General features: G+C 41.3%; 1 protein-coding gene across 1 annotated transcript in view; it reads right to left on the bottom strand.

Annotated features, from left to right (window-relative positions):
- Window positions 1–13572: 13572 nt before the first annotated feature.
- bsna (bassoon presynaptic cytomatrix protein a) overlaps window positions 13573–27127 on the bottom strand; it is an 87706-nt gene continuing 74151 nt past the window's right edge. Inside the window, 8 exon segments of the mRNA XM_054609851.1 lie at window positions 13573–13638; window positions 14956–15011; window positions 15528–15659; window positions 16494–16587; window positions 18663–19000; window positions 20771–21271; window positions 22169–24686; window positions 26984–27126. Of these exon segments, the coding sequence (XP_054465826.1) occupies window positions 14971–15011; window positions 15528–15659; window positions 16494–16587; window positions 18663–19000; window positions 20771–21271; window positions 22169–24686; window positions 26984–27126 (3767 nt within the window). The 3' untranslated portion in view covers window positions 13573–13638; window positions 14956–14970.

Raw genomic sequence — 27127 nt, 5'->3', positions numbered from 1 at the left:
GTATTCTGTGTAACATAGAACACATGTTAAAGAAAGACGCACACAAAAAGCTTGACTAGTCATGTTAGCGTGTACATATTCCCCACCGCCCCTGCTGAATGTGTGCTATGACATTGTGAATGGAAAACAAGCTAGTTTAATGAAGTTTTAGCCACATCATGGTGCTGCTGATCTCTGGGCTGAAGATGAGATATGGAGCAGTTTCATTTTCACATTCTACTGAGAAAGAGTCCCTACGAAACTGTCCCTTTTGCAGGTTAATCACACTCACTGAAAGATATTTCACTGATACAGAAGAGTGAGTAAAATGTGTTTTTGCTGTTGTAAATTAACCCCAAGTTAAAACGAAGAGTGAAATCAAGGATTGTATGATATTATTCTAGCATGTATGAAACTTTAAATTCGGATGCAGTGAAAAAAAAAAATCAAAAACTTAAATCAGAGCTAACACAAAAGTTTTTAGTTTTTCTTTATTTGTCTTTTCTTTATTTTCCTGATTGAAATGTATTGTAAGGTCATAATTTGTCATTCATCACATTACATGGCATGATGCACCAGGTCTACTACACCCATTTACAGGAGGAATACACGGAAACATACACAAGGTTTTACAACGGGGGAACAGGAAGATTAGCTCATTGCACTTACAACAGTGAATGGAACACTTTGTAATCATTTTAAGGCTTTCAAACCTTTTTCTGTATTTTATTTTCACCCTCTTTTTTCATTCAGTTGGGTTATTCAATGATATCTTTTTTTATTATATTTTTTTACACGTCTCCATCTCCCCCTCTTCGTCTCAATCTCTCCAAAAATGACATGGAAGCCAGAATATTTTCCCCCTTTTTTTTAGTTTTTGATGTCATCTCATTTTACAAACACAACATGTATAGAAACTCTACACAGACCAATATGTTTTTATTATTTTTCTTTTATATCCGAATACAATTTTTTTTTTTTAATGAGTCTTAAACAGTCCGCACGAGCCAGCCACATACGCACACAATTTTGTCACTTATCATTCAAATCAACAACTGCTCTTGTTTGTTTCTGTAGGTTTTGTTGTTTTTCTGCACACAAAGCACAGGGTTGGGCAGGGAGGTTCGGGCTTGCATCGATCCAGCTTGTGTGGCTGTGTAGTGTGCAAAGGCCTCTCTCATGCCGGTGTGCATGTTTGAGATTTACATGTTGTAAAGAACATGTCCTTCATTTACATGTTGTTTGCTCAAAGCAGACTCTGGTTCTCATCTGGTATTTACACTGGTGGGAGGTCGGAGGTCGAGGAGGTTCAAAAGGTCAAGGGATGGGAGGGGATGGGGGGGGGAGGTGTCCAGGTCATGCACTTGTAATTTTATAGATTCATTACAGGTGGAAGATGAATAAACGCTCCCTGATGGTTTTACAGTGAATGATGGACTTCTTCTGTTTGTTTCAACATTCTTGCTCTCTCTTTTTACAACCTCTCACCCATGAAACATTGACTTTTTTTATATATATTTATAATATATTTTTGTGTATCTTATTATCTTTCTACGGTCCTGCTATACGTCGACTGACAGCAGGAGCAGTGGTGACAGTTACTACACTACGTACTGTACAATCGGTTTATGCTACCTTTTTGGTTAAGAACACACTAACACACACAGTCCGGGTTTCTCAAAAAGCATTACGAGCTGCATTTGAATACCGTCGACTCTTTTGAACTCTTTGTGGCACTAAAAGTTTGTCATTTCTCCTTTTCATGGCTGTTTAGTCCCGAAAAACTCAGAATGCAAATACCAGATCAGTGCCACAAAGGGTAAAAAAAATCTGAATCGCTGACTGTGCGACGTGTAAATCCGTCCTTATTGCTGAGACTCAAATATGATATCGGATTGAAAGGAGAGAGTTTGTAGATTTGACTTCTTTTAAACACAGATCTGATGGAAGAAACCTCTCTTGGCTACATGTCTGGAAATCTGACCCTTTATGTTCTTTTGCAAACTTATAAACACAAGACTTTTGCTCCAAAACATTGAAAGAACATGACTGAATCACTTTTTTGTTGGTTTTGGGGCTTAAAGAAGCTGTTCCAGAGCAGATCTCAATTCAAATTTGTTAAAACTTTGATTCGGAACACAACTCTGCTAAGTTTCATCTTTTTTTATTGTCTACATTTTTGCTTCAAACATCTCTGAAAAACCAGGCTGTGGCTTTGTGATTTTGCCCACCGGTGATTGATGTGGTCTGAGCTTGCGCTCCAGGATATAGACAGACACCCCGCAGAGTATAGACAGAGACCACGACTGGCTCGAGGGCAGTAAAAGGATGGCTTTCTTCAGTGACCAGTATTGGAGTATTTAAGCCCTTGCTGCTATGCATATTGAAGTCACCTTCAGTGGCTGTATTCACACAGGAGCAGAAACATTTTTTACACACTTTGACACCGATGTCCTTACTTATGCCTTCGTGGCTGCGTCAGTCAAATATTACTGACTATGCACATCCGATCACATCCGTGTGGTAAGTGTTAAAAAGAATCTGATTTATTGCGCCTGCATAAACGCACCTTTTATTTTCTAATGTCTATTGAACATTTCATTTGCGATGCTGCATTTAGTGTGTGCTTTCCTGAGGCAACAGTGATTGAGGAACATTTTATTGAACATTTTATTTTGGAAACTTCCAAAAACATACGACAAACAACAGAGGATGTTGGTATTCATTTTGGGTAACTTTAAACTCTCATGTTATTTGTTCTATTTTGACACTAATTGTAATCTTCCATGGTTAAGACACTGATCTGGTGGCAGTGTACCTGGGAAGTGGTCTCTCAAGGCTCAGCGCTGTTTGTCGGGGCCACAACCAGAATGAAACAGAACCAGAATAATCAGACTCTTAAATCTCTCTACAGAGGCTGAAAAAAACCCTGAAATCAAGCTACAAGCATGATAACCATTGCTGTTGAAGGAAAAGTAGGCCGAGATTAGTATGCAACCAATCAACTGAGCACTTTGCCAGAAAATGATTTAACAGCCACCAATCTGATTTACTGCGATAAAATGAACACATATTTATCTGTTGAAGCAGACTCTAAAACAACTCTACCATGAGAGACATTATTAGAATTTTAACAATCTGATTATTGTGGTTGTGCATAAATCCAGCGATGGATAACATCTGCATAAACATAATTTCTCACTCTGTGTCTATAGATTTTAAAACCTAAATCTCTCTCTTTGCTCCAAGCCAGCTCTCTATCCCCTCTCAGTATGATAAAATAAATTCGTATACATAGATAAATCATCTCATAAATTTCACAAAAAATATATGCTGACTTCTTTTACAGTTTCACTGACTTGAATTAAAGTGTAGTTGTAAAGGAGTTGGGAGTAAATGGATGTTTTCAAACTGCATAAAGCACATCTTTTCAATTCTGTAATTTCATAAATAACTCTTATATAATAACTTTTTTCACAGCCTGCTGCAACTCAAATAAATACAAATACAGATGAATATGCAGATAACTTTTTTGCCCAGAAATGTATGTTCCACAGTGTATTTAGCTTTTAAATCTTAAGTGTGTCATGGCAGTGCACCTTTAACCTTTAAACACACACACACATACCTACACACACACACACACACACACACATACACACACACACACACAAACACACATACTTAATTAATTAAATTCCGGAATGCCTTGAATAGTACTTCACTAGTAGCCTACAGCAGTATTTTTAGTCAATAATGCCTATTACCAGGACTTTTTGTTGTCAAAATAAATCAATAAAAAATAAAGATGGACCTTTAATTCTTCACCCCTGAGCAGACACAAACCATATCAGGGAATATATTCTTAATCCTTATTCTTCTTTTTATTTGTTTCTAAATCTTTATATATATTGTATGTATTCTATATTCATATAAATATTTATTTTTCTCTATATAAATCTCTGGACAACTTTTGTGTTACTTTTCTTTTGTGGACTACTGCCCATTTAAAATGCATTTTATTTCCTGGTTATTTCTGGGAAATACTTATTTTATACCGGTGTTGAGAACAGCAAATAGATCATTGTTTACCGTGAAGCATCTTTTGTGAAACTTTCATCATTCATTCATATTTCATATTTCATATTTCTATTTCATATTTCTATTTTGTGTTGAGGTCTTCCTTTAAAAAAAAAGAGACTATTTTAAATAGAAATTACTGATTGACGGCTGAATTGTCATGTTAAGATGAAGAATTGTATTTTATGACCAATAAAGAAATTCGACTTACTTATCCTTATTAGCTCTAAATGTAATTTCCCAGCTGTCCTGAACACATCTTTATAGAGAGACCCTTTGGCAGAGACTCCCAGTTGGATAGGGGAGGGGACCATGACGCTGGGACCAGGTTAAACACGAGTAACACAAAGACCCTCCTTGTTATTTCCTAACTTACCGGTGACCTATATTCTACACAAACACATCACAGAATCTCCTTAACTTGACCTATGAAGGACGCCAAAACAAAGCTATCTTGATATTAGTTATATCAAGAAGCTGATTATAAATCTGGTGTGATAAACAATGACTGTGTGACTTTTCCCACTTGTGTATTCACTTCCCATCTCCTCCTCTTGTTTCTGTTTTTTCCCCAAATATATTCATTGCATAGAAGGACTGGATATGAGAGGTCGCCTCTTCTGCCCACCATATTTGTTGTGGTTGAACTCGTGTTTGTCTCATTTCCTTTTCTTTTCCACGTTGGATGATGGTTGTTAAATACACGCATACAGACCCCCCACACACATACATACAAACATTAGGAACAGAACAATATAGAGGTGACTTTGAGGTTTTCTGCGCCGGGCAGCATGCGAAGGTTTCCCAGCGAGCGTTCACACAGACAATATACAGCAGAAGTTGGTTGGTTCGTTGGTTTCGCTGAAGGCCTCGCAATGTTTGGCCCGTCAAGAGTACGTTTTGAATACCGAACCGCAGATCCCACAATGCACTGCAGGAGCAACAGCAGGGAGAACACTGACCTGAGAAGTTTCCATGACAACTGACAGTCTGAGAGATAGGTTTTTTGGGGGGTTGGGTTACAGGTCTGGACGCCACCACGATAGAAAATGAAGAGTTAAAAAAAGGCGAGTGACTTCGTGACACAACCAAGTGTGTTATTTTTGGTTCCTCAGTCACATAAGTGCAGACTTTTTTTTTTTTTTTTTCTTTCTTTTAGACACCACTTTAGAGGCGTGCTTTCACGTGTGCTGTGCACATTTGACAGAGTGAAGACACATTCTGATACACACTGGTGTGTAAGGAGCTTGGCAGGGCTCCCAATGAACATCCATCTTGGAGGGTCAGAAGGATCGCATTGAAACCCAAACCCCCCGCAGGTGACGACGACTGGTCCAGTTCTGCCGCGATGTGTGACCGGTCTGCGTTTCAGTGCCTCTCTGCTGCCCTGCAGTGCTTTCACATCAGACTCCAGTTGGGTAATACAAGCGGCGTATCATTCCGATCCACTGACTGGCTGATTGAAGACGTGATGTCTCGCTGTTGGCCGGAGGAGAAGATCTGGGTGGTACCAAACTCTTGTTTATAGGTGAGCTCCTGCTCTCCGATGTGTTAGTCCAGCAGTAGTACAATATTGGAGTACGTTTGGTGGTACGTTTAAGTCAGACTTGAGCGGTACATCAGTGGTAAGTAAGACAGATGGAGGCAACACGTTTCTATTCCACCAACTTTTAAAATGACACAAGATTGTGCTTTTTACCTTCTTACCACTTACTCTATTGCTTTTATAAGTATTGATAATAAATACAAGTCAGAAAATTGACAGGGGGCATGATGAAGGTAACAGAACATTACAAAGCATAAATAAAATGAAAATGTCACAAACAATTATCAAAAACAAAGTTGATTTAAAAAATATAAATTAATCTCACTGTGGCCAGTGTTACGTTTTTTTTATCACTACATAAAAAAGGTTGTGATGAAAATATGTGTTCAAAAATATGCCAGTTTAACTTCAAAATAAAAATATTTAAGAATGATTAAGGCGATATTGGTAACCTGCAACATAAAACCCAGGCAAATAACAAAACAAAATTAGAAAAAATGAAAAGAGAACACAATGATAACCGCCAACAACAACAACATGAGAAATATCTGAGAGCCAAATGTTGTGGAGTAGTTGGAGCAACCCCATCACCACAAGCACTGCAGGTAACTGTTGTCTTAATGGCTTTACGATGGCTGAAAAACAACCCGACCACATACCACATATCGGTTTTTTCTCTCCTAAAAACAACAAAAGGCTCCTGTTATTCCCGTGGCCCGATTCCTGTGTGTTGCTCCGGAAATCTCTCTTCTTTATTATTGTTTACGTCGTCTAGCTAAGATGTGTTTGCCAGTGTCTTTATGGCCGCTGTTAAGTAATGATGAACAGTGTAAGGTCTTGGATATAAAGTTCCATGCATTCCAAATTCCTACTTTTTTTTTTTTAATTCACTATATACTTCTTTAAAGACATGGCAAGTTGAGGATGATGGGTGGGTATTCAAATAAAGAAGAATCAGCATTCAAGAAACGCAGAGAGGTGAGGAACCGGGGAGAAAAAGGTTTTAACAGTTCCAATCTGGAATGTAGATAGAAACAAACTGTAGAAAGAGACGCAAGTCGACACAATGGTTCTCTGTGTGCCGACTACGACCCTAGCATTGTCGTATTCATTCAACGTGACATTTCTATTAACTTCATCACCCTAACAGGTGACATAACAAGAGGTCTTTAGTACCAGAAAAACCTGTGGTACCTCAGCAAGTTTTATTCCAATTTTTCCCCACTCATTTTTTACTTTGAGAAGAGATAGAAAAGAGGAGAGAGGCTGGTTTGTGGCTGTTATTCCTAGTTTTAGCACAGGACTGTGGAATCAAGGATCCTAGCATGCCACCATGCCTGTGGTATAGTTACCATTTCCTGCAGCGCAGGAACAAGCAGTTCGCATAGAAACGGTGGCGTCGTCAGCATACAGGAGTAGAATCGCTCCACCTTTTTATTTCTTTCCATTGAAGCTGCAGTTTTAAATCCACATGTAGCGATGAGGTGGTACATGGCTTCCACTGGTTCTACTCGTCTGCTACGGCTGGGTTGATCTCCAGGGATGTAAGTAGAGCCCTTCTACTGGCATGGAGGAAGGGCAGCAACAACAACAAAAAGTAGCTCTTTTTTGTACTGAAGGGGCGGAGATTTGTTTAACTGCTACAAGTCAGTTTTAGGGCTCCGCGGTAGTTTGGTGGAGACTAATTCTTTGGCTGGGGACGCTGGATGGAGCACAGTCCTTGTAAAGACGGTGGTTGGCTCGACATGATCTGTGAAAAAAAAAGAGATGATTTAGTCAAAACTATTGAACACAACCATTTGATATGGGCTATGTATGTTCGATATGTTCATAAAGATATTTGTAAGACGTGCTGCAGGACAGCCAGGGTGAGAAAAACAAGGAGGATTATGAGCATTAACGCATGTAAACACGTTGTAACTGTAACTTGAGATAAAAATATGCACCCGGAAAATAGCATAACAGGGCCTGTTTAATGACAATGACACACAAGGGGCCTCTCTATTAAAATGAAGGCAATTTGCTGTATGGAGCTGTCATGCAGTAAAACTAAAGTTGGCCACTAGATGGTGGGTAAGTTTAGGAAATGCACTGCTGATCTACAGTATACTGTACATGAATGCTTTTATTATGGCTGTCTTTGCTAGATCTCTACACACACACAAAAAAACTCAAAAACTGTAAGTCAAACGGTAACTTAAACTTCTGCTTCAAGTGAAAAACAGCTTTGATCCTTTCAAATACAGGTTTGGCAAAAAAAAAAAAAGAAAAGCTTTCTCTTGCTTTTTCACTTAAATACAATTGGTGACATATCCAATAAAGTCTGGATGACAATGCCTTGCATCTCCATTGTTCTATATAAACTACTTGTTTTGTTTGTTTTACAATGGTTCATTTTGTTCACCACTGCATTCACAGCACATAGTGCATTAAAGGGTTTCTTGCAGAATTTAGCATGTAGACCTGACCTAAGACTCTTGTTAAATGAAAATGTTTTAATTTGTTTAATTAAATCATAAATGTCAAGATTGAAAATAGTTATTCTAGTCTATAAAATACTGTGTAAATAAAAGGGATCAAAAAACGTCTCTACTAGGCAGCAGACGAGCAAGACCAGAGAATATTCCTAACATCCCCAGACAACATGTCAGCCTGTGCTGACACAGCACCTGTCTATGTGCTGGGAAGGGCACATGTTATGTTGCTGCCTGAAGGAGTGAACTCTCTTGTGTAATCTGGCTTCACAGAGTCCTTTCATTGTGAAAGCTCGTAGTGCTTAGTGTTTTTTGTCTCAACTATAATTCATTCTGCAAACAGGGACCTGCACACTATCTTTCTCATTCTTGATTTTGGTCATAAACGTTCTCCCTGCTTCAGCGTGAGAGAGCACTTCAGTGTAAATATAAACTCTGCAGTAATTAGCCTCAATGCAAAACACCTGTGTTCCCCAGACGCTTTCATCACCTGGAGCCACTTTGGCCTCCAGTGCCTCTAACATGTCTTTCAACCATCGCATTTAAATGCAAATGTTCTGCATTGTTGATTTAAGTTCATTTTTTTGCATTTGCAATTAATATAATGACACCGAGTAGTTCTTGTTGACTAAACCTGTAAAACTTGCTGGTACAAACACTTATTTTGTTATTTTTATGTGATTAATTGTTGTATAGGATATTTATGTATGTGTGTAACTAATATTTGTAATCAGTCATAAAAGACATACTATCTATTCACTCTTTGCCAAATAAGGTATCAGACTTTGAAGCTTTGGGATTAAATCACATTTACAGGTTGTCTTTGCCGTCTCCATGAACTCCTGTTTCCTGGTAGGTCCAGTTTGTTTCCCAAATGAGTATTCACTGTATGCATTTTTTTTTTTAGAATCAGTGCCTTCTGGTTTTCTCTCCCACTGTGCCTGACTCAGATTAACTGCTCCAAACATGGTGTACATTTACAGGTGCCCAGCAGCAGACTTAATCTGTTCCACTGAACACAGGTCCCAAAGGGTTGGTCCACAACAAACAGGTAGTTGACTCAGTTAAGCCTGGCTTAAAGGACACACAATGTGAACACATACTTTTGGTCTGGTGTTGCCTCTCATGGCCTTGCAGTTTTTTGTTTTTTTTAAAGCTTCAGCATATTATAATATTTTAATCAGTATTCCAATGTTGTGGCAACCGTTTGGGGAAGGCCCTTTCCTGTTTCAACATGACAATGTCCCTGTGCACAAACACCTGAGGGCTGAACTGTAAGGTTGACTGTGAGCCAGACCAACATCAATGGCCCACCTCAATAATACTTGTGTCTGAATCCCTGCAGCCATGTTCCAAAAATCACATGCAAAGTCTTCCCAGAGAAATTAATACCCATAGCTCTGCAATGAGATGTTTAACTATCACCTTTGGGGTGCAATGTGTAACGTGTCCAGATACTGTTGGCCATATAGTGTACCAAAAACTCTAGGACAGAAAATAGTTGAGACACATTTTTCTCCCAGTGGGGATTAAAGTAAAAATGGCAGAGTCGGAGAACAAAAAAAAGGGTGAGATCCTTACAGTGAAAGAATAACCAAGACATGCTGAGAGAGAGAGAGCGAATGAGAAAGTGAGAATCCTGACAGGGAGAGGAGAGAGCGAGCAAAGACAGCACAGAAGTGAGAAAGCGAGAGCAAAAGAAAAGGGGAGAAAAAGCAGTGATGTTTGACAGCTGTGTTGGCGTGTGGGAGGAGAGGGAGTCACATGAGGCAGTTAGTCAGCACATGGCTGCACAGCCACAGAACCACGCTGAGTCCGGGCTCTGTGCATTATCTTTAATGGCACATATGCAACGCTGTGCACACTCTAAAATACAGCAATGCCTGCTTATCCCCCCATGATGCATCAGAGCTTTAAAACCCACTGCACCAAGGCAAAAGACTGTACTTTCAATTTAAAAAAAGCATTTAACAAATGTATTATTGCGGCTACTATTTTTACAGCCCCATCTCCGCCCTGTATGAGAGCCTTAGAATGGAACGAACCAACATCACTGCTCAAACCTGCCCCCTTAAGATTACAAACATACATAGCTTCTTTTTTGCACAATGTTACACATACTCAGGTGTCTCCCTATAGGTACAAAAAGGCACATTTATTGGTTCTTATTTTTAAAAGGCATCTAAAACAATTTTTTGCTCCTTAAATGTCAAACTAAGATGCTTTGATCAGATCCTCTGTTCCTCTGTAACTAAAGAAGTTGATAGAAAAGCCTTTATGTTTCAGGCTCTTTCTGATTGGAATATGTTACCTTTAAATATATGTATAAATAAAATGAATATGTATCTCAATGGGTTTATCCTGATATGATATAAACCTAATAAATAACTAATTTGCTATTTGTTTTGTATTTGCTAATCCAGGTTTACGTTGAACGTGTCTGCAAAACATTAACTGTCAACATATTTATTTAAATCTTCTACTCCTGAATGCAACAAATACTGTATTTGTAACATACATTAAGGATTTAAAGGTAATTGATGTGAACAGCAAATTAAAGGCAATAATAATGCACAGCCTGACATGAAACAAAACCATTTAGGAAGAGTTTAAAAAAAAATAGTTTTGAACACACTTCAGTTTTGTATTATATTATTATTAGCATTTTGTGTTATATCATTTTGTCTCACTGGTTTATATTTAGGTTGTGAGGTCTTAAGGTGTTTGTCACAGCTGAAAAATAATTCCGACTTCTGTCGGTATCACAGTGAAGATATATATAAAAAAAAGATATATATATATACCTTGAACATTTTTAGATTTTTAAAAACCAATGTGCAACAACATCACAGTCAGAACAAAAAGGAACAAATCAGGTGATCTGAGAGACTCTTAGTTTGTTTGGCTTAGTGTTTCATTTAGAGGTGATTAAAGACACTCAGGACAGTCGAGTTTCATTTCCAAGCAGTGTTTAACTTTGATCCTTTGGTTCATCAGAGACAAAATGAGCTATAAGTCTGATTCTGATCCTCTCTGTTTCATGTTTCATCGTCAATTTACTCTAATAGAATACAATCAGACAGCGGTTCATGAATCACGCCCATGCTCTTGGAACAAGAATTACTTTTGCTGATTTATGTCTGGCCGGGCTGACTGCAGGCTTTTAAACTGACAGAACCCAGACGCCTGTGATTTTCAGGAGCAGGCAACAACACAACAGCTGCAAAAACACAAAAGCAGCGACAAAACTGGCTTCAGGCTGAGCTGGAGGAACACAGAGCAGAGAGCTTGTCTCATGACAAACGTTGAGATATGAAGAGGGAGAATTACGGATGTGCAAATGTCCCGAAGTCAAAGTGATAAGTAAATTTAAACTGTGCTTTTGTGCTCAAAGTACAAGATTAGTCTCTTAAGGGTTAGATTAATGTTGCTCTGGTTTTGTTTCAATGTCTCCTGTGGAGTTTTCTTGTAAACAAACAAAACTTATATTTACATTCAGTGTTTCTCACCAAAATGTATTGTGTGTATTAAACTAATGTGTTCAATTCAGTTGGTTTTCTCAAAAACATTTGCAAAGCAGAGTTTTAAAGTCTGTTAAATCCAGAATTGATTAATCCATGTTTGCTAGCTTGTTCTTCTTCTCTGCATTTGTTGGCACATTGCAGCATTTATTATTATCGTGCTGCTTTCATCTGTTGATCAGTGGAACAGAGTGACACTATTGAGAGGACTGTGCACCACATCTGGAGGTCAAAACTAGCAGCAACCTCCAGTTCTGACGAGTGAAGCCAATGCGGAAATGTCTTAAACTTGCATTCTCTCTACTGACCAGCAGGGGGCGACTCCTCCGGTTGCAAAAAAAATGTGATTGTAGGAAGTCTATGAGAAAATGAACCTACTTCTCAATTGTTGTATAACCTCAATAAAGATAGCGAAAGATAAATCGCTGAACTCAAGGCTTCAAAACGGCAGTCCACAAACCAATGGGTTTCTACGTTTTATATACAGTTTTTAGGTCGAAATAACGCAGTAAAAAATCGTTAAAAAAAGGCCACAATTCTTAATACATAACAGTGCTGTCAAGGCAATGTGAAATATCTTTGCAAAGTGCTTTCCCATTGTCATTTTACCATTGCAAGCCCTCGCAGCCAACATTTAACCATTAACAGGTGAAATGAGTTAAGCCCCTGAGTGTTCAGGACAAACCCCGACTCACTGACAACCCAACACTGACACTGACGCACCACGTTTTAAACTAACTGAAATGTAACCCAACCGCGTCATTATTATAATCAGGATTTGAACATTTCTGACTTTAGTGCCTCCTAGTGGAAGAATAAGGAAAGACACTATGGCATACAGCAATACATGGGCAATAAATCATGATTATCGTAACAGTTTGACACAAACTATAAAATAGATGTTTAGAATTTTACTTAATTGGAAGGTTTTATGTGTGGTTTAAAACAGATCTCAATGGGATAAGTCAGGCAAAGTTCAAAGTAACTTACTTTCCGGCCTGCCAGAGAGAGCAGCACGTTCTCTCTGCCAGTGTTTGCTCAGGCCTGAGACATGAAGTATCCAGAGGATTCCAGTCCTTGTTGGCTGCAAGAGGAAGCAGCCACATTTCAGACGAGATATTTTTCTTAATAGAAAACATCCATCCTCTGACACACAGTTGGATTATTGGACTCCATCCACTGTGTACAAATGGGCCCACAGGAGGTTATTAATCCCAGAATTCTGCATTAAGTTATGGGGATATATATTTTTTAGACTATTTGCAAACTGTCCAACATGGGATGAAGATAAATGACAAAACATGTACGATACTTTGCCATCATTGAACCTGTCTCAGTTTTGCATTTACTGTATACCTTTTCTTATTATTATTTGTGGGTAACTTCTTGGTGACGCTTTACTCTACATGTTACTGAGTGTCACCTACAGGCACCATTAGATTTGGTCTCTTAATGGTTATGTTGTTCTCATTTCATACCAGAGTTACAGTAGTTACCAGTTTCTGATTTGTCAACAGTTTTCATGTCAAGATCCAAGTCGTAATGACAATACGGAAACTGAAAAAAATGTCTGATACATTCTAAAGCCCATTGTTCATAAAAAATAAACCCTGGTTTAAAAGTGTAACATTTTTAACCCTCAAATGACTCCCATATGACATGAATGTGCTGTTGAGGTAGATTCTGTTGCAACCAATCGTGCAGTCCACCACGGCAGCAGATCTTAAGAATCAGCTCCCTGGCTGATGGAGAGGGAATTAGTTAAAACAGCTGGTGAACAAAAACCTTCAGACTGTTGCTGGCCAAAGTTATGGTAGAAGATAGAATTACCTACCAAGATATACAGTGTTTGCATGTTAAATGAAAGTTAAAGTACTCACCAGTATGCTCATCTCTCCTCTCTGTTCCCCTCCCTCTCTCCTCTCTCTCTCTCTCTCTCTCTCTCTCCTCTCTCTTAGTAAAACAAAATCAGGGGGGAACTTCACAGGTTTTTCTGGTACGGGGCCTCGTGACTTGGTCATTTTACATTTACATAGTCCTGCAAATACATGGAGACATTCAGTCAGTTTATTTGATATTTGATTTGTGTTTTTGCTAGACCTCAAAACCACAGAAGGACTCCCCATTAAAAGAAGACTTCCATCATTTAATAAATCTTGATAAGCAAAATACAAGTCAAGCTGCAAAATGTTTACATTCCTCAATGCAGACCATTTAAATAGCATGATACAACATGGAGCATTTTCAATGCACAGGCTCATTAATAAAATATTCAACATATTTAAAGGCCTGTCTGGAGCTGTCTTATTCATGTTTCATGGTTTTGTATTAAAAAAAAATCCTGTTTATGGTTACGTGATTTATGTATTCCAGTCTTAAGTAAATCAAATCTCAAAGCAACCGACTCCGAGTCAACATTTTCAAGTCCACAGCTCTGCTAGCGGCAGTGTGTTCAGTATATGTACCCTTTACCACAGCATCGTGTATTCAGGGGTAAGAACCTGCTGTGTAAACACACATCCTGTTTGATGCAGACATAGTAGGAATAAGTTGTCATATTCAATGTTCAATTTTCACCCTGCACATGCAGAGAAGCCAGGGGACAATAAATAAGAAACACAGACAGAGAAGAACATACGCAGACGCTCAGAGACACAGTGCTTTAGAAACACACTGCTTTCAGCTCGCCGCTCTCTGCTGCCTACAAGAGTCAAAACACAAACGCTGTAACAGTCTGTCAACATCCCAGCAGACTTTCAACCAGCAGCGTCTCAGAGATTTAATGTGCAGGAACACTTTTTCACTGAAGAAAATGTAAACGTTTCCCGCTCTTTGTAAGTGAATCATTGACTAACTAGAGTTAGCGCTTTACACTTGAATGTCAGTCTTTTGTGAGGTCACCGAGACCTTTTACCACCAAAATCTAAATCAGTTCATACAGAATCAAAATGGACATATCTGGCAAATTTGAGGAAATTTTCCACCAGGTGTTCCTGAGACATCACCTTCACAAGAATGGACATTTATTTAAGACAGTTCTACATAAAAGACTTATGAGGAGTTCATAAATAACAAGCGCAATCCTCAGCTCAGGTAAAAACAAGACAATAAATTAAGTTGAGATGAATTGAAAACTTCTCATTTTAAACTGCTTGAGGGAAGCTGTTTCCCGTGTAAGAACCTCGGTTACAACCTTTTCCCATAAAATAAAAGCCACAGTAGATAATAAATCACCGTCGGGTTTCCTTGGCTGTTTTCAGTGCTGCTTCTTTATATATGATCTGTGTTCTGCAAGTCTGACTTTGCACATGACTTATTGGGAGACACAGGAGAATGAACGGAAGAAAATACGTACCTTAATCTTAACGCTTTAGAATAAGGATGAGAACTTCTTGCCAAAACCGGTGATAGCTGGAGGAAAGGGAAAAAGAAATAGAGATTAAATAGATGTTAACTTGCATTCTAAATGATGCTATAATACTTTTTACTCGGCAGTACATCATAGGATGAAAGAATCTCATTGTTTGAGAGTGGTTGATGTGCAACTTGAAAGCACTCTGAGGTACTGCACTGACTTATTATTATTACATGGATGTTTTGTGTCTTTGCAGCCACATTTGTCTCTTTATAATTGTTTTGTGTCTCTTGGTAGCCATTTTGTTTCTCTCGGTGGTTGCATTTTATCTCTTTTATAGTCACTTTTCATCTCTGTAGTCATTTTGTGTCTCATTAAACTTTAATCTTTTTTTGTAGTAAAGTAACTGTCCAGTTTGAAAAATGCCTTTCTCCCACAATAATAACTGTTTAGATGGTGATGATCTTAAAAATATGTGATTCCCTTTCAACATGACTTACAGCATGTCTTTCATATCATGGTCAACTCGCTTGTGTAAAGTGTGCTTTTAATAAGTGATCTGTTTGTCGTACCGTCTCCCAGTTTGCCGGCCTGCTCAGCGGCAGATCCAGGGAGGATCTTGGACAACATGCTGTCTCCCTCCATGCCAGGCTGACCTGCTGCTGCACTGCCAATACCACCTGGCCTAGGAGCTGCCTTGGAGCCTGGACAGAAAAACAGAGAGATGAAGAGAGGATGACGGACAGAGGAGAGATAAAGAGGAAAGGAAAAGACAGAGACATATCCAGAGGACACAAGATGGCAGTGGCTCTGTGTGTTTTCACTGCACGCTGCTAAATCAAAGAGTGTGGGAAGTAGAAAAGACGTCTCCTCATTGAGTTGCACTAGCTGCCCCTGTTGGGTTGTTCTTGTCCTGCCAGTCTTCTGATTCAGCCACCTGCCCTGCTTTCTCATTAGGTCTCCTCTTTATAGACTTAAATTGGTTCCTGTGTTTAGTGGTCAGATGTTTCTGAATAGATATGCTGTTGAAGCCTTCACTTGAGAACTTGAGACCCCCTCTTTGTTTGCTGTCCATCTAAGCAATTGTTTAGGTTCAAAAAAGAATTGAAACAACTCATTAACTGTCAGAATTGTTGCCAATTATCTGTTGATCAAATCTGCTTATGGTTGCATGTGGGATTGAGATCCATCCATTTAACTCCCACACCGCAAACTACTTCCTGCATCACCATTGAATTTTCGCATTGGAAATAAAAAGTCTTTCCAAGAGACGCATTACCTACTGGAAAAATTCACTCATTACTTAATAACAAATAAACTAACTGACCAGGTCGTTATGAGTGACTTAACAAACTCAGGCTGATCTGCTGCCGTGATGTGAAACCCCTTTTGTGTGTTTTCCACTGTGGGATTATCTGTAGATTAATCTCAGATCAGATGAGACAGCACACACCGGTTACATAACACAGACTCAGTGGGCAGCAGCTGGCAAGACGTGAGAGTGCTGGGAGTCTCTGTGTGTGATGATTATACTGTACCTATGCCTGTGAGTGGGGGCTGGGCGGCTTTTGTGGCCATGACGGGCGCTGCCTTTGCTCCAATAGCTGTTACTGGAGGCGTGTCCATCTTGGCCTGCAGAGACATAGAGAGAGAGAGAGAGAGAGTATGAGAAGATAAAACAGCAGGAGTAACCATTGCTCATCATTTACTAACACTAGCCTCTCAGTGCTGCATAAACCTCTTCATAGTAAAACTGCTGATAATTGAAGAGAGTGGGGGAGAAATAGCTCGTAGATATTAACAAAACAGAAGACAGAAAGAAAAGAGAGGAAAAAGTAAGAGGTTAAGAGACTGACAGAAGGTGACAGAGAAAGCTGCTCCCCTATTGTGTTGTGACATCTTACTGAATGACATGAATGATGAGTGTCAACACCGTCAACACCGTCAACTGTCGGTTATCTTCCAAGATTATTTTTGTTTGGATTTCATCATTGTATTTTTATTTTTGTTATTTTTTCAAAATTTTGACAATTGAAAAAATAAATAAAATCAAATAAAAGATTTCATCGTTTCAATCTGTCATTTGATGATAGATTTTTTTGTTGTGATTAATCAATTCTATTAATACATTAATTATTATAATTTTGGTTCAACCTCTCTCCCCGATTTCAGATAAAATGGACATTGTTGTAATAATTCAACTACTTTTGAACTGATTTTACCTCACTTTTATGCATTTATTTTAATACTGGGAATTATAAATAACAATTGTGTGACTTGGGTGAACTTTCCCCGCTGGAAATAGCCATCTGAGGGCTAGGTAAATCAACAAAAACAATTATAAATATGGCTGTAGATGTTCCACATTTTCCTGCATCATTGTCCCACTTTATCTCTTTATCAGAGCGGACTGGTTCGTATATTTTTATAACTGTCGAGTCACTGTGAGCAGTTTGAAAGCTTTTCTTTTAACCCTCATCATTTAAGGACTAAATTACAGTGACTGCTGCACCAAAAGAGAATAGCTTCAGGAAAGAAACAGACCAGACCTTTACTGATATCCATCGCTGTCACAGTTAGTTCTATCTGAACACGGAAAACCCAGTTTTTATGTTCTTACTTTGTGTTAAGAGTTTTCTGTAAAGCTCTTTGTGCCACCTCTGCTTATAAACACTCCATAAATATACTTGACAGACACTGAATCCAGTTTAGCTGCAGCAGAGAAGCACTGGTGCATTATTATGCACCGTGCAGCATACAGCATTTCGTTATTTACAGCCACTTGGTAAATGCTTTTAATTACACAATGGGCCTCACATAAGAGTGTTAGTGTATGAGTTTGCAGACTGAATAATAATGAAATGACACGACAGTTTATGGCTTTTTGTCGTGGCTATTCCACAGCAGAGCTTTCTGGATAATTTCCAAGACATATTCCTGCATAATTTGATATCAGACCATATTAATTATTTTACTTTGCTTACCTGCTGCAGCAATATCAACCGTGAAAACCCATTGTGAATAATTACTGGTCATGGTGACAGTGACGTTACAAACTTCATTGGCAACTCATTCATGTATCTACTAGATACAGAAACATTTCAGGAAGAGACTTGAATCTTAATGTTAAAGGTCATAATCAGATTATTCACCTCCAATAGCAAATACATTTGCATGGATTTATGATTATGGCGTAAACGCAGGGTGCAATCGTACATTTTGAGTGCCAATTTCTCGAGCGTCTAGCAGACAGTGAATCATCTATGTTTAGTTATCAGTTGCCTCTGTGTTAATCACAGTGTTAAATAAGGCCTGCCAACAGAGGCACAGCGGAATTTAAATAAACCCTCTGAACTGGGAGGAGATGGACTAGCTCTTATCTCTGGGCGCATGGAGGGACACGGGGGAGTGAGGGAAAGCGAGGGCTGATGGTGAAAACAGTCTGGAAACCAGGAAGAGGTGAAGGGAAGAGATGAGGAAAAATAGATGACAGGTAGAAAGAGTAGGATTGGGCCTTGAGGGATGAATGAACGGATAGAAAGAGAGACAACAACTTCCTGATCAAAATGGTTTGTTACATGAACATGACAACATATTTAACGACAGGTTTGTCATATTCATAAAATACAAAAAACAAACACTGCAAGTCTTCTAACATTCTGATGTTCTACTTCTCTCTACTGCCAGTCTTCCCTCTCTGTACTCACCATGGTGGCTGGCGTGGTTCCTGCAGGACCTATCTGCCTGGTCTGACCCATGGGTCCACCTGCTGGACCCATCTGCCCTGGCTTGGCCTGGCCTTGCCCCATGCCCATGCCCATACCCATGCCTTGTCCCTGGGCTGGGGGCTGCTGCTGAGGGCCGGTGGTCCCTGCGGGACCAGGCTGCCCTGACCTGGCCGCTGATGTCTGGGCTTGCTGTTGGAGCTGGGTCCTCTGTCCTGGAGCTCCGTCTGTCTGGGAACCAGGACCACCCTGTCGCCCTGATCCAGTAGGCCCTCCAGCGGGGCCCTGAGCCCGTGTAGAGCTGCCAGACCTGGAGGAGCCTGGATGAAGGAAGACATTTTTTTTAAATTGAAAGTGTTGTGCTCATTGTTCCAAAATCGTCTCACCTTACGGAAACTAGTAACTGCTAAACGATAGGACAGAAATTCAACAGTCACCAGATAAAATATCAGCAATACTCTGAACCCTGCAGGCCTTTAAATGCAGGGAATGACTGACAGCTTAAAGTTGCCAAAAATATTTACTCGATACATCTGTGATCTTCGAAAAACCGTTCCTCTTCTCATGTGAGCAGTTCCTAGATAGAAAACATCGACTGATAAGCTCCAGTCAGTGAGGTCGAACTTATCCAAGCCTCTGAGAAACTTTTTCTTTTGTGAAACTGGAACTGCAGTATTTATTTACAGAGAGGCTTTCTTATTATTATAATGGATGTCATTTAATACAGTGTTTACAGTAGCAATTAACCAGTGAAGCAGCAATGAAAGAGAGAAGGAAATGCAACAAATGTTGTGACCAAAGATCTAACCAGCTAGTTAATGTGTACACTGCTAAGAACACAGTCACAATGTTGCCCTGGGAGACAGCATTTTCTTTTGGAAAAGTTACGCTTGATATAGTTAATTAAAAATTGTTGATCACTGATGGGACAGTTGCTTGTAAAAGTAAATCTCAGTCCGAACAACCAGGGGAATTAAATATTTCTCCCTCAGATCTAAGCAAGAAATTCACAGGGAATTTATCCAATAATCCCAGTTTATATTGCTCCAGTAATAATGTGAGTGTCTACAATGCTTCTGTAGAAATACACGTTTTCACTTATTTAGCCAATACAGTTCATGGTCTTATTTATCCAGGGTGACTGAACAATGTGTGTAGCTCACCGATCAATAACAAGAGACCATAAATTAAAAACAACCCTTTTTTCAAAATTTGGGATTGCTCTTGCTTGGTTAAAGTCCTGCCTTATCTGAAAGAACACAGGACACCTAACGACAAACATTTTTCTTATATGATATTTGGAGAATCTCAGGGCTCTGTTTCTATGTCCCTTTGCTTTCTCTCTTTATATTTCATCACTTGGGCATATTATACTCAGTCATGTAATCAATGCTCTCCTGCCGTCCTGGGACCCCTCTCTCTCCCCTGAATGTCGGTGCCTCATTCCAGATGTTTGGGATCTGGATCTTGTCTTTCCCTTTGTGTGTTTGATTCCTTTCTGGTATGTGTGTGAATGTTTTCTTCTTTTGGGTGTGTTTTTTCTTCATCTGAATCAAAGGTCTAGTGGCTGTCGCATGCTGTACAGATATTGGGCTGTATAAATAAAATTGAATTGACTTAAATGTGAACTGGAAATATCTGTTACTTCAAGGCACAGACATATAATTTGACTTTTTGGCACCACTGCTCATTCTGGAGAGGCGCCAGACCGCCTACACTGGCCCGAATCTGAATGAGGTCTAATATTGTTCTAGTAATAAAATTGAATGAGCAGATTACTTTTGAATGTCTCTTCTTCTACTACTTCTTAAACATATTGGTCAAATGACATAATGTATAACACTCATTGTACCAATATTTCAGTATTTCAGTTACATTTTGTATAAATCTGTCATCGTTCAGTTAGTTGAGTTATCAACAAACAATTAGTTCGATAGCATTTTTCTCTTCAGTCAAATATTCTGAGATAAAATGGAGATGAAGGGCTATAAATAATAACTTCTACTCTGAGAGTGCAAATGTAATGCTATCACTCCTGACATACAGTAGCACAGCATTTTAAACGCGGTGTAAAGGTGTCCTGTATTTACCAGGTGGTTGGCCCTGCATGTCCACTTGCTGCTGGGACTTGCTACGTGAAGAACGGTGGGGGTCCCCCTGTCTGGAGGAGCGCTGTCCGTGGTGGTGCCCAGACGGATCTCTGGGATAATCTGAAGCGTGGTACCCTCCAGACCTGGACTCACCACGCCTCCCTGTAGATGAGGATCGTGCTGAGGGGTCTTGGCGCATTGACGGGTCTTTGGGGTGCCCCTTGGTTGACCTCGAGGACCTCGGTTCATCTGAATGACGTGATGCGGATGAGTGACGGCCAGAGCTGCCTTGGTGCCTGTGGTCACGGGATGCAGAGTGACGCCCTCCGTGGCCGTACTCATCCTGGGGCCACAGGTCCTCCTCAGGAGGCTCATCATAATCATGGTAGGTATGCTTGACACCGTGCCGGCTCCTCCCAGTTGAGTGGCTGCCTCCGTAGTGTCGAGAACTGGCGCGTGGCTTCTCAAACCAGTCCGTTTCTTCTTGGCCCAGATGGTAGGCTTTGGAAACCGAGAGCAGATCACAGTCAATCTCCATGTCGTTTGGAGACAGCGGCATGCAGGCTGAGAGAAGGAAGGAGACAGGAAGAAGAAGACCATACCCATGCAAAAGAAAAGAATAGGAGGGAGAAGACACAGAAGGAAAGGCAGAAAATAAAAATAAAAGTTTTACATTCATGCAGTTTACACTTCACGTCGACTTCACACATTAAAAGACAATATAGACAGGATAAAACAAACACTGCAAAACTGTCCGTTATGGCAGCTGTTTTTTGCGCAAAAATGTTACAGCTTCAATTTCAAAGCTTATGACATGGAAAATAACTTTATGCTGCACAGACATTACAATTGCCAAGCAAATTATTTATGGTATGAAAAGGCCTATGGGTAAATTGTTGCAGTGAGACAATAGTTCTGGCTCTCTGAAAGATAAGGTGTAAATATAGAATTGACTGTGATGGACTTTTTTGCAGTGTTAACAAAGAATTCGTAAATTAAAACACACACAAACAATGCCCATGACAGAACTGAAAATAAGACCCTGTAAAGAAAAAACAATCCATCTGTGTCGTGCAAAGAAGACCTTTCAAGTGAATCAGAGTGTAGCGAACGGAGAAAACGACCACGCCGAAGAACCATGCGAGTATTGGACAGACAGACGACTGGACGAACAGGCGGAAGGACGGAAAGGCAGGCAGACAGACAGACAGCAGTCCACTGATAAGAGAGCTCCAAGTGACTCTCAGGAAGAAGAAAATACCAGCATGCAACGGCTATCTCTGTCTTTCTTTCGCTTTCTCTTTGCTAAGCCTAGCCTCTGGGTGGGTGGGGGACGTTTAGATAAACGATGGGGGCAGTAGAAGGTATTGAGAGTGGGCGTTCAGCTCCCACAATTACCTTCGCTGTCTGACACAGCGCAATGATAATCGTCTATAATGTATGTATCATCCGATTTGTAGACATGTGTCCTGGGAAGGTCTCGTATGTGGTCTTGTACATCTGGCAGCGAGTGGCTGGAACCATACTGGCCGTAATAGTAATGATATCTACTGCTGCGACTGTCGTACGGGTCGGGACCTAAGCTGGATGAGCGCCCCGAACCCATGAACCTCCTCAGGGGACTGAGTGGGCTCTCCTCTTCAGAGTACTGCCGGGTTGGGTGGCGCCCCCGGCTGTAGCCAGATCGGTAGGAGCGGTCGTCCCTCTCGTAGGATCGGCTGCGATACCCTGAGTAGTCTCTGGCTGAGATCTTGTCCATGCCGTAGCCGGTGGAACGGGAGCGGCCGGTGGAGGTGTAGTAAATCCGATCGTCCTCCTCCACCGCTGAACCATAGTATCGACTACCATGAGCGGTGCCACTGCCGCCCTCGCAGGTATTCTTCTTGAAGCCGTAATCTTCGATCAGCTTGCGCCCTCGAACATGAGAGACCGGGTAAGCCCCAACAGTCGCTGAGGAGTAGGAGGCCAGGTCTGCCTCCACATCCCGAGCCTCCTCAATGGGGGAAAACTTGGAGATTTTCTGCTCCATACTCCCCAGCTTCCTGTGCTTGCTGCGCTTGGTGGACATGACAGCAGGAGCCAGAAGGCTTCTGCTGGACGACGATGGTTTCTGCACCCCAGAGCGGATGCTGCCATGTTTGCAGTCGTAGTCATAGTAATAGGAGGATCCCCCACCCATGCTAGAGCCCACGCTGCTGCTGCTGCCCCCTAGAGATCCGTGCCTGTAGCTGCTCTTACCCCTGCCGTGGTGGTCGTACAGCTCTTCCTGCATCGCTGCTTCCTCTTCAGGTGTCCTGCCGTACGAGGAGCTGCCAATTCCCCCACGCGTGGTGCTGCCAGTGGTGGTGCTGTGGCCGTGGATGTCGCCCGGGTAGCGCCCACTGCCACCATGATGCATCATGTCCCCTGTCGTCGTGCCCAGCAGCCCGTCTTTCGCCGTAAGCTCACTGACGTCGTCAATCATCATGTAGTTTCTTGGGATGTTCTGCTCTAAGCCAGGAGCCCCGTACATCCCATCTGCATTGTTGTATGTGGAAGGACTGTCTACAGAGTGCCCATATGCGTTGGAGACTGTGGAAGTGTACTGTCCATATGCACTGGCTGTGGTGGTGGTGTACCCATAAGTATTAGCAGTGGTTGTGGTGTACTGGCCATATGAATTAGCTGAGGATGAAGTATACTGGGCATATGTACTAGGTGGCATGGTAGAGTACCCACCGTAGCTGCTGGAAACTGGTCCTGACCCATATAGCCCATAAGAGTTGGCCATGGTAGTCGAACCAGTGTACTGACCATAAGAGGGGGCTGCACTGGAATAGGCGGCGTCCTGGGCGGTGGTGGTGACCACAACTGTGGGATTGCTGATCGTCTCATAATTGGTGGGCATCTTGTGCTCCAGATCGGCCAGCGATGTCTGCCTTGGTCTTCCTGGATGGACTGTCAGGATATCAGCTTGGGGCTGCCCAGGGTATGGGGTGGTCTGGCTGGGGTAGGAGGACACAGCGCTGGGATAGGGTGAGCTGTGGGTGGGGTATGGGGGCTGACCAGGCGGTGCAGGTCCAAAACCCGTATGCCCCGGTTGGGGCTGAGGCTGAGGCTGAGGTGCAGCTGGTAACCCCATGTCTGTCTGGGGGTATGGGGGCTGAGCTTGGGGATAGGTGTGGGAGGGGTAGGAGGTTTGAGACTGGTAAGAAGGTCCAGGTGGTGGGACATGGCTCTGGAGGGGCGTGGGCTGTGGCAGTGCCTGGGACTGAGACACTGTGGGATAGGGAGGCTGGTTGAATGTCGAAGACTGGTACGGCACACTTGATTGCTGCATTGGTGCTGCCGGTTGGCTCTGGGGGTACTGACAGGAGAGGAAGGAGGAGGTGGGCGGGTACGGGGCTGATGTGTTTAGGTCGCTGGTGAACTGACTCAGAGGGGCGGTGCTCGGTCTCGTTGACAGTAGCCCATTGGCCTCATGTGATGCAGCTGCGGCTGCAAAACGTAGGTTATTCAACTCACTGTCAGACATGTAGTCCCTTGTGTCCCCCATACACCTCAGGTAGGCAATATCCCTCCTCTCCCTCTCCTTGACCAGTGTCTCTTTCCTTTGATGGATCCCCAGCTCTAGGTATCTCAGCTTAGCATCAATTTCTTTCTCTTCTTCCTCCAGTTCAGCTTGCTGCTTTCTAAGCTTGGTTGACTCTTGCTCCACGGCCTTCAGCTCGTGGGTGAGGTCTTTGAGGAGGCTGGCTTTGGCAGCCAACCCAGACCTGGAGGTGGGCTTGAGGCTGGGCACGGAGGGCAGGTAGACCTGTTGGAGGGCGGGTGCCATCATGGGCAGGTGAGCTGATGTGGTAGTCTCGTCTGGAGGAGGGCTAGGCAGGGTTCGCTTGACCTTGCGGAGCAGTGAGCTCTGCTGTAGAGCTGCCAGCTGGAGAGAGAGAGAGAGAGAGAGAGAGAGAGGGGTTGGGTGGGGGAGGGGGAGAGATAGGGAGGGAGGGAGGGTGGGAGGATGGGAGAGCAGGACAATATGGAGAGACAAAGAAGCATGCAAAGAAAGGGATAGGAGAGGCAAAATAGCAGAACGGGGGAGTGTGGAAAACATCATCGTGATAGGATGGTGAGCCAGGTAAATGAAGAGAGATGGGACATTTGTAGAAACCAAATGTGAATGTGAGATGGACAGGGGTGTGGGAGGGAAAGAGACAAACGTGGCAGATGAAGAAAGGTGACCCGATTAAGGAGAGAAAAAGTCGAGAAGAAGAATAAAGAACACATATAGGGATGAGAGGAAAAGTGGTAAAGAGTGATGTAGGTGAAAGAGAAAATTAAAAAGAAAAAGAGTAGATGGAAGAAGTAGATCCATAGAGAGGGATCACAGTGGGAGGAGAAAGTTGAAGGAGGTGGAAGGACAGATGTTGTGGCCAACAGACGAATAGACCAGGAGGAAGAGGAGGGAGGAAAACTCAAAAAAGATAAAAAAGGTCAAGGAACATAAGAAACAAGGAGAGGACGCAACGAAAGGGATATAAAGGGAAGACAAAGGAGACACATATAGACACAGAGACAAAGACAACAGGGAACAAGAGTGCAGTTTGTATTAGAGGACAAAGAACTTACATCTTTTGGAAACATTTTGCTTGGTTGTTGCTCTAAGAATTCTGTGATTTAACAAGGCCCCATATTATGTAATACAAGAGACGTAGTAAATGTTTTATTTTATTCCAAACGTTATTGTTTTGAAATAATGACCACAAAACAATTATCTTTAAAAGGATGTGTTCAATGCAGACCATCAATGAGATGGTCTGGACATTTGGGTGTTTGTCCTCTTCACACTGAGTGGGACTATATGGTATTTTTTATAAAAGCTTAGCTAAACTAATTGTGGTAACAAATTGTCTTGCAACTGTCAAGAAATAAATCCTTTCAGTTATGGATTTGGAGGTTGGCAGCATGAATTTATGGTCAGTATATACCACCTGCTTTTGAGCGGTATGGCCCTAAACCCTACTACCATCATTGATCTCTACCAGAAGTAAAATTAAGAGGCAGAAAAATGTCCTAGCTACTTAGCTTAGTATCAAATTGGGTTAGTTTGTGGGCGAGATGTTGAACACATTTCTTCATCCAAGGTTTCTATAATAACGGCCCACAATATCTCAAGAGAGCTCAACAGGGGGTCTCACTTTGATTCTCACTTTCATGGCAGCTACTGTTTCATAAGAGTGGGTGTCACTTGTTATAAATTTGGGATGGAGTACACTCAATAAGGTCTTAATATAAATCTAAAGTCTGTATGCCCTAAAGAATGTAGAAAACAAAACAATAGAAACATCTGAAAAATCCACAGTAAATGGAATTAGTCATCATAGCATTCCCATAAAACATTAATAGCACTAACAAAATAAAAACAGCGGCAAAGTAGAATGAAAGTAATGATTTCAATCAAAGTGACATAGAGGCCATTTAGTATTGATGCCTTTGGCAAGTTTTGACCCCACTGAACAACATTAAAGAGAGTCAAACTATTGACTACAGCGAAGGTAATGATTGTGTGAACTTGTGCTGGGGCCCTCCCCGTTTATTAATATATAATCTAATAAACTGGTTTTAATTACGTTAATGATGTTTCTATATTGGTTTATCAATTGTATGTTGTTGATTTTGTTACGTGATTTACTGCAGTAAGCCCTGGACATCTGACCTCTCTTGGACTGTGGCATTAGGCAGCATTATTAGCATGAATAAATGGAAAGAAAGCAAAACATCCACTATATTTGGTAGTTAGGGAGATGCATAATCAGTGGTAGTTGTGTAGTTGTGATGATGATGGTTGTGAGTGCTTTTTTACTGCAAACTTGAAGACCTTCTTTTTGCCATTAGGTTTAGTGATGTGAAGCTCTATAACCAATAAAGGACCACGAAAGCTGAAATATAAATAATGTTTTGCACTACACTTTAATTGAATGCTAGTCTGTAGAGGTGCTTTTTAACTGAACAACTTTTTAGCATGAAGTTTGACCACTGATTTGCCGTCTGTTTTATAAGGAACAAATTGCCGATACGGAAAAAGACTTTTGCTCTTTCTTGCTGATAACATGACCTCTCCACTGTTTAGATATCTTCTCTAGACTGTGCCCCGAATCGATTTTGATTGGTTCAGTCTCTTAACTCTATATTTCTTTTTCGTGCTTATGTGTGTCAGCATGGTTTGATTGACTTTACCTGGCTCTGGAGCACTTGTTGTTGGTAGAGGGACAGCCTAGCTTTGGTGTGTTCGTCTGTGGTGGGGCTGAGAGGCTTGGGGTCTGACATGGACCTCTGGGTGCTCTTAATTGGCCGGGGCACAGAAGGGTGTCTCTGGGGGAC

This window comes from Anoplopoma fimbria, chromosome 12 (assembly GCF_027596085.1).
Source record: "Anoplopoma fimbria isolate UVic2021 breed Golden Eagle Sablefish chromosome 12, Afim_UVic_2022, whole genome shotgun sequence".
NCBI classification, from domain to species: Eukaryota; Metazoa; Chordata; class Actinopteri; order Perciformes; family Anoplopomatidae; genus Anoplopoma; species Anoplopoma fimbria.
Note: the sequence above shows the minus strand (reverse complement) of the source record. Positions and strands in the feature narration are given on the sequence as shown.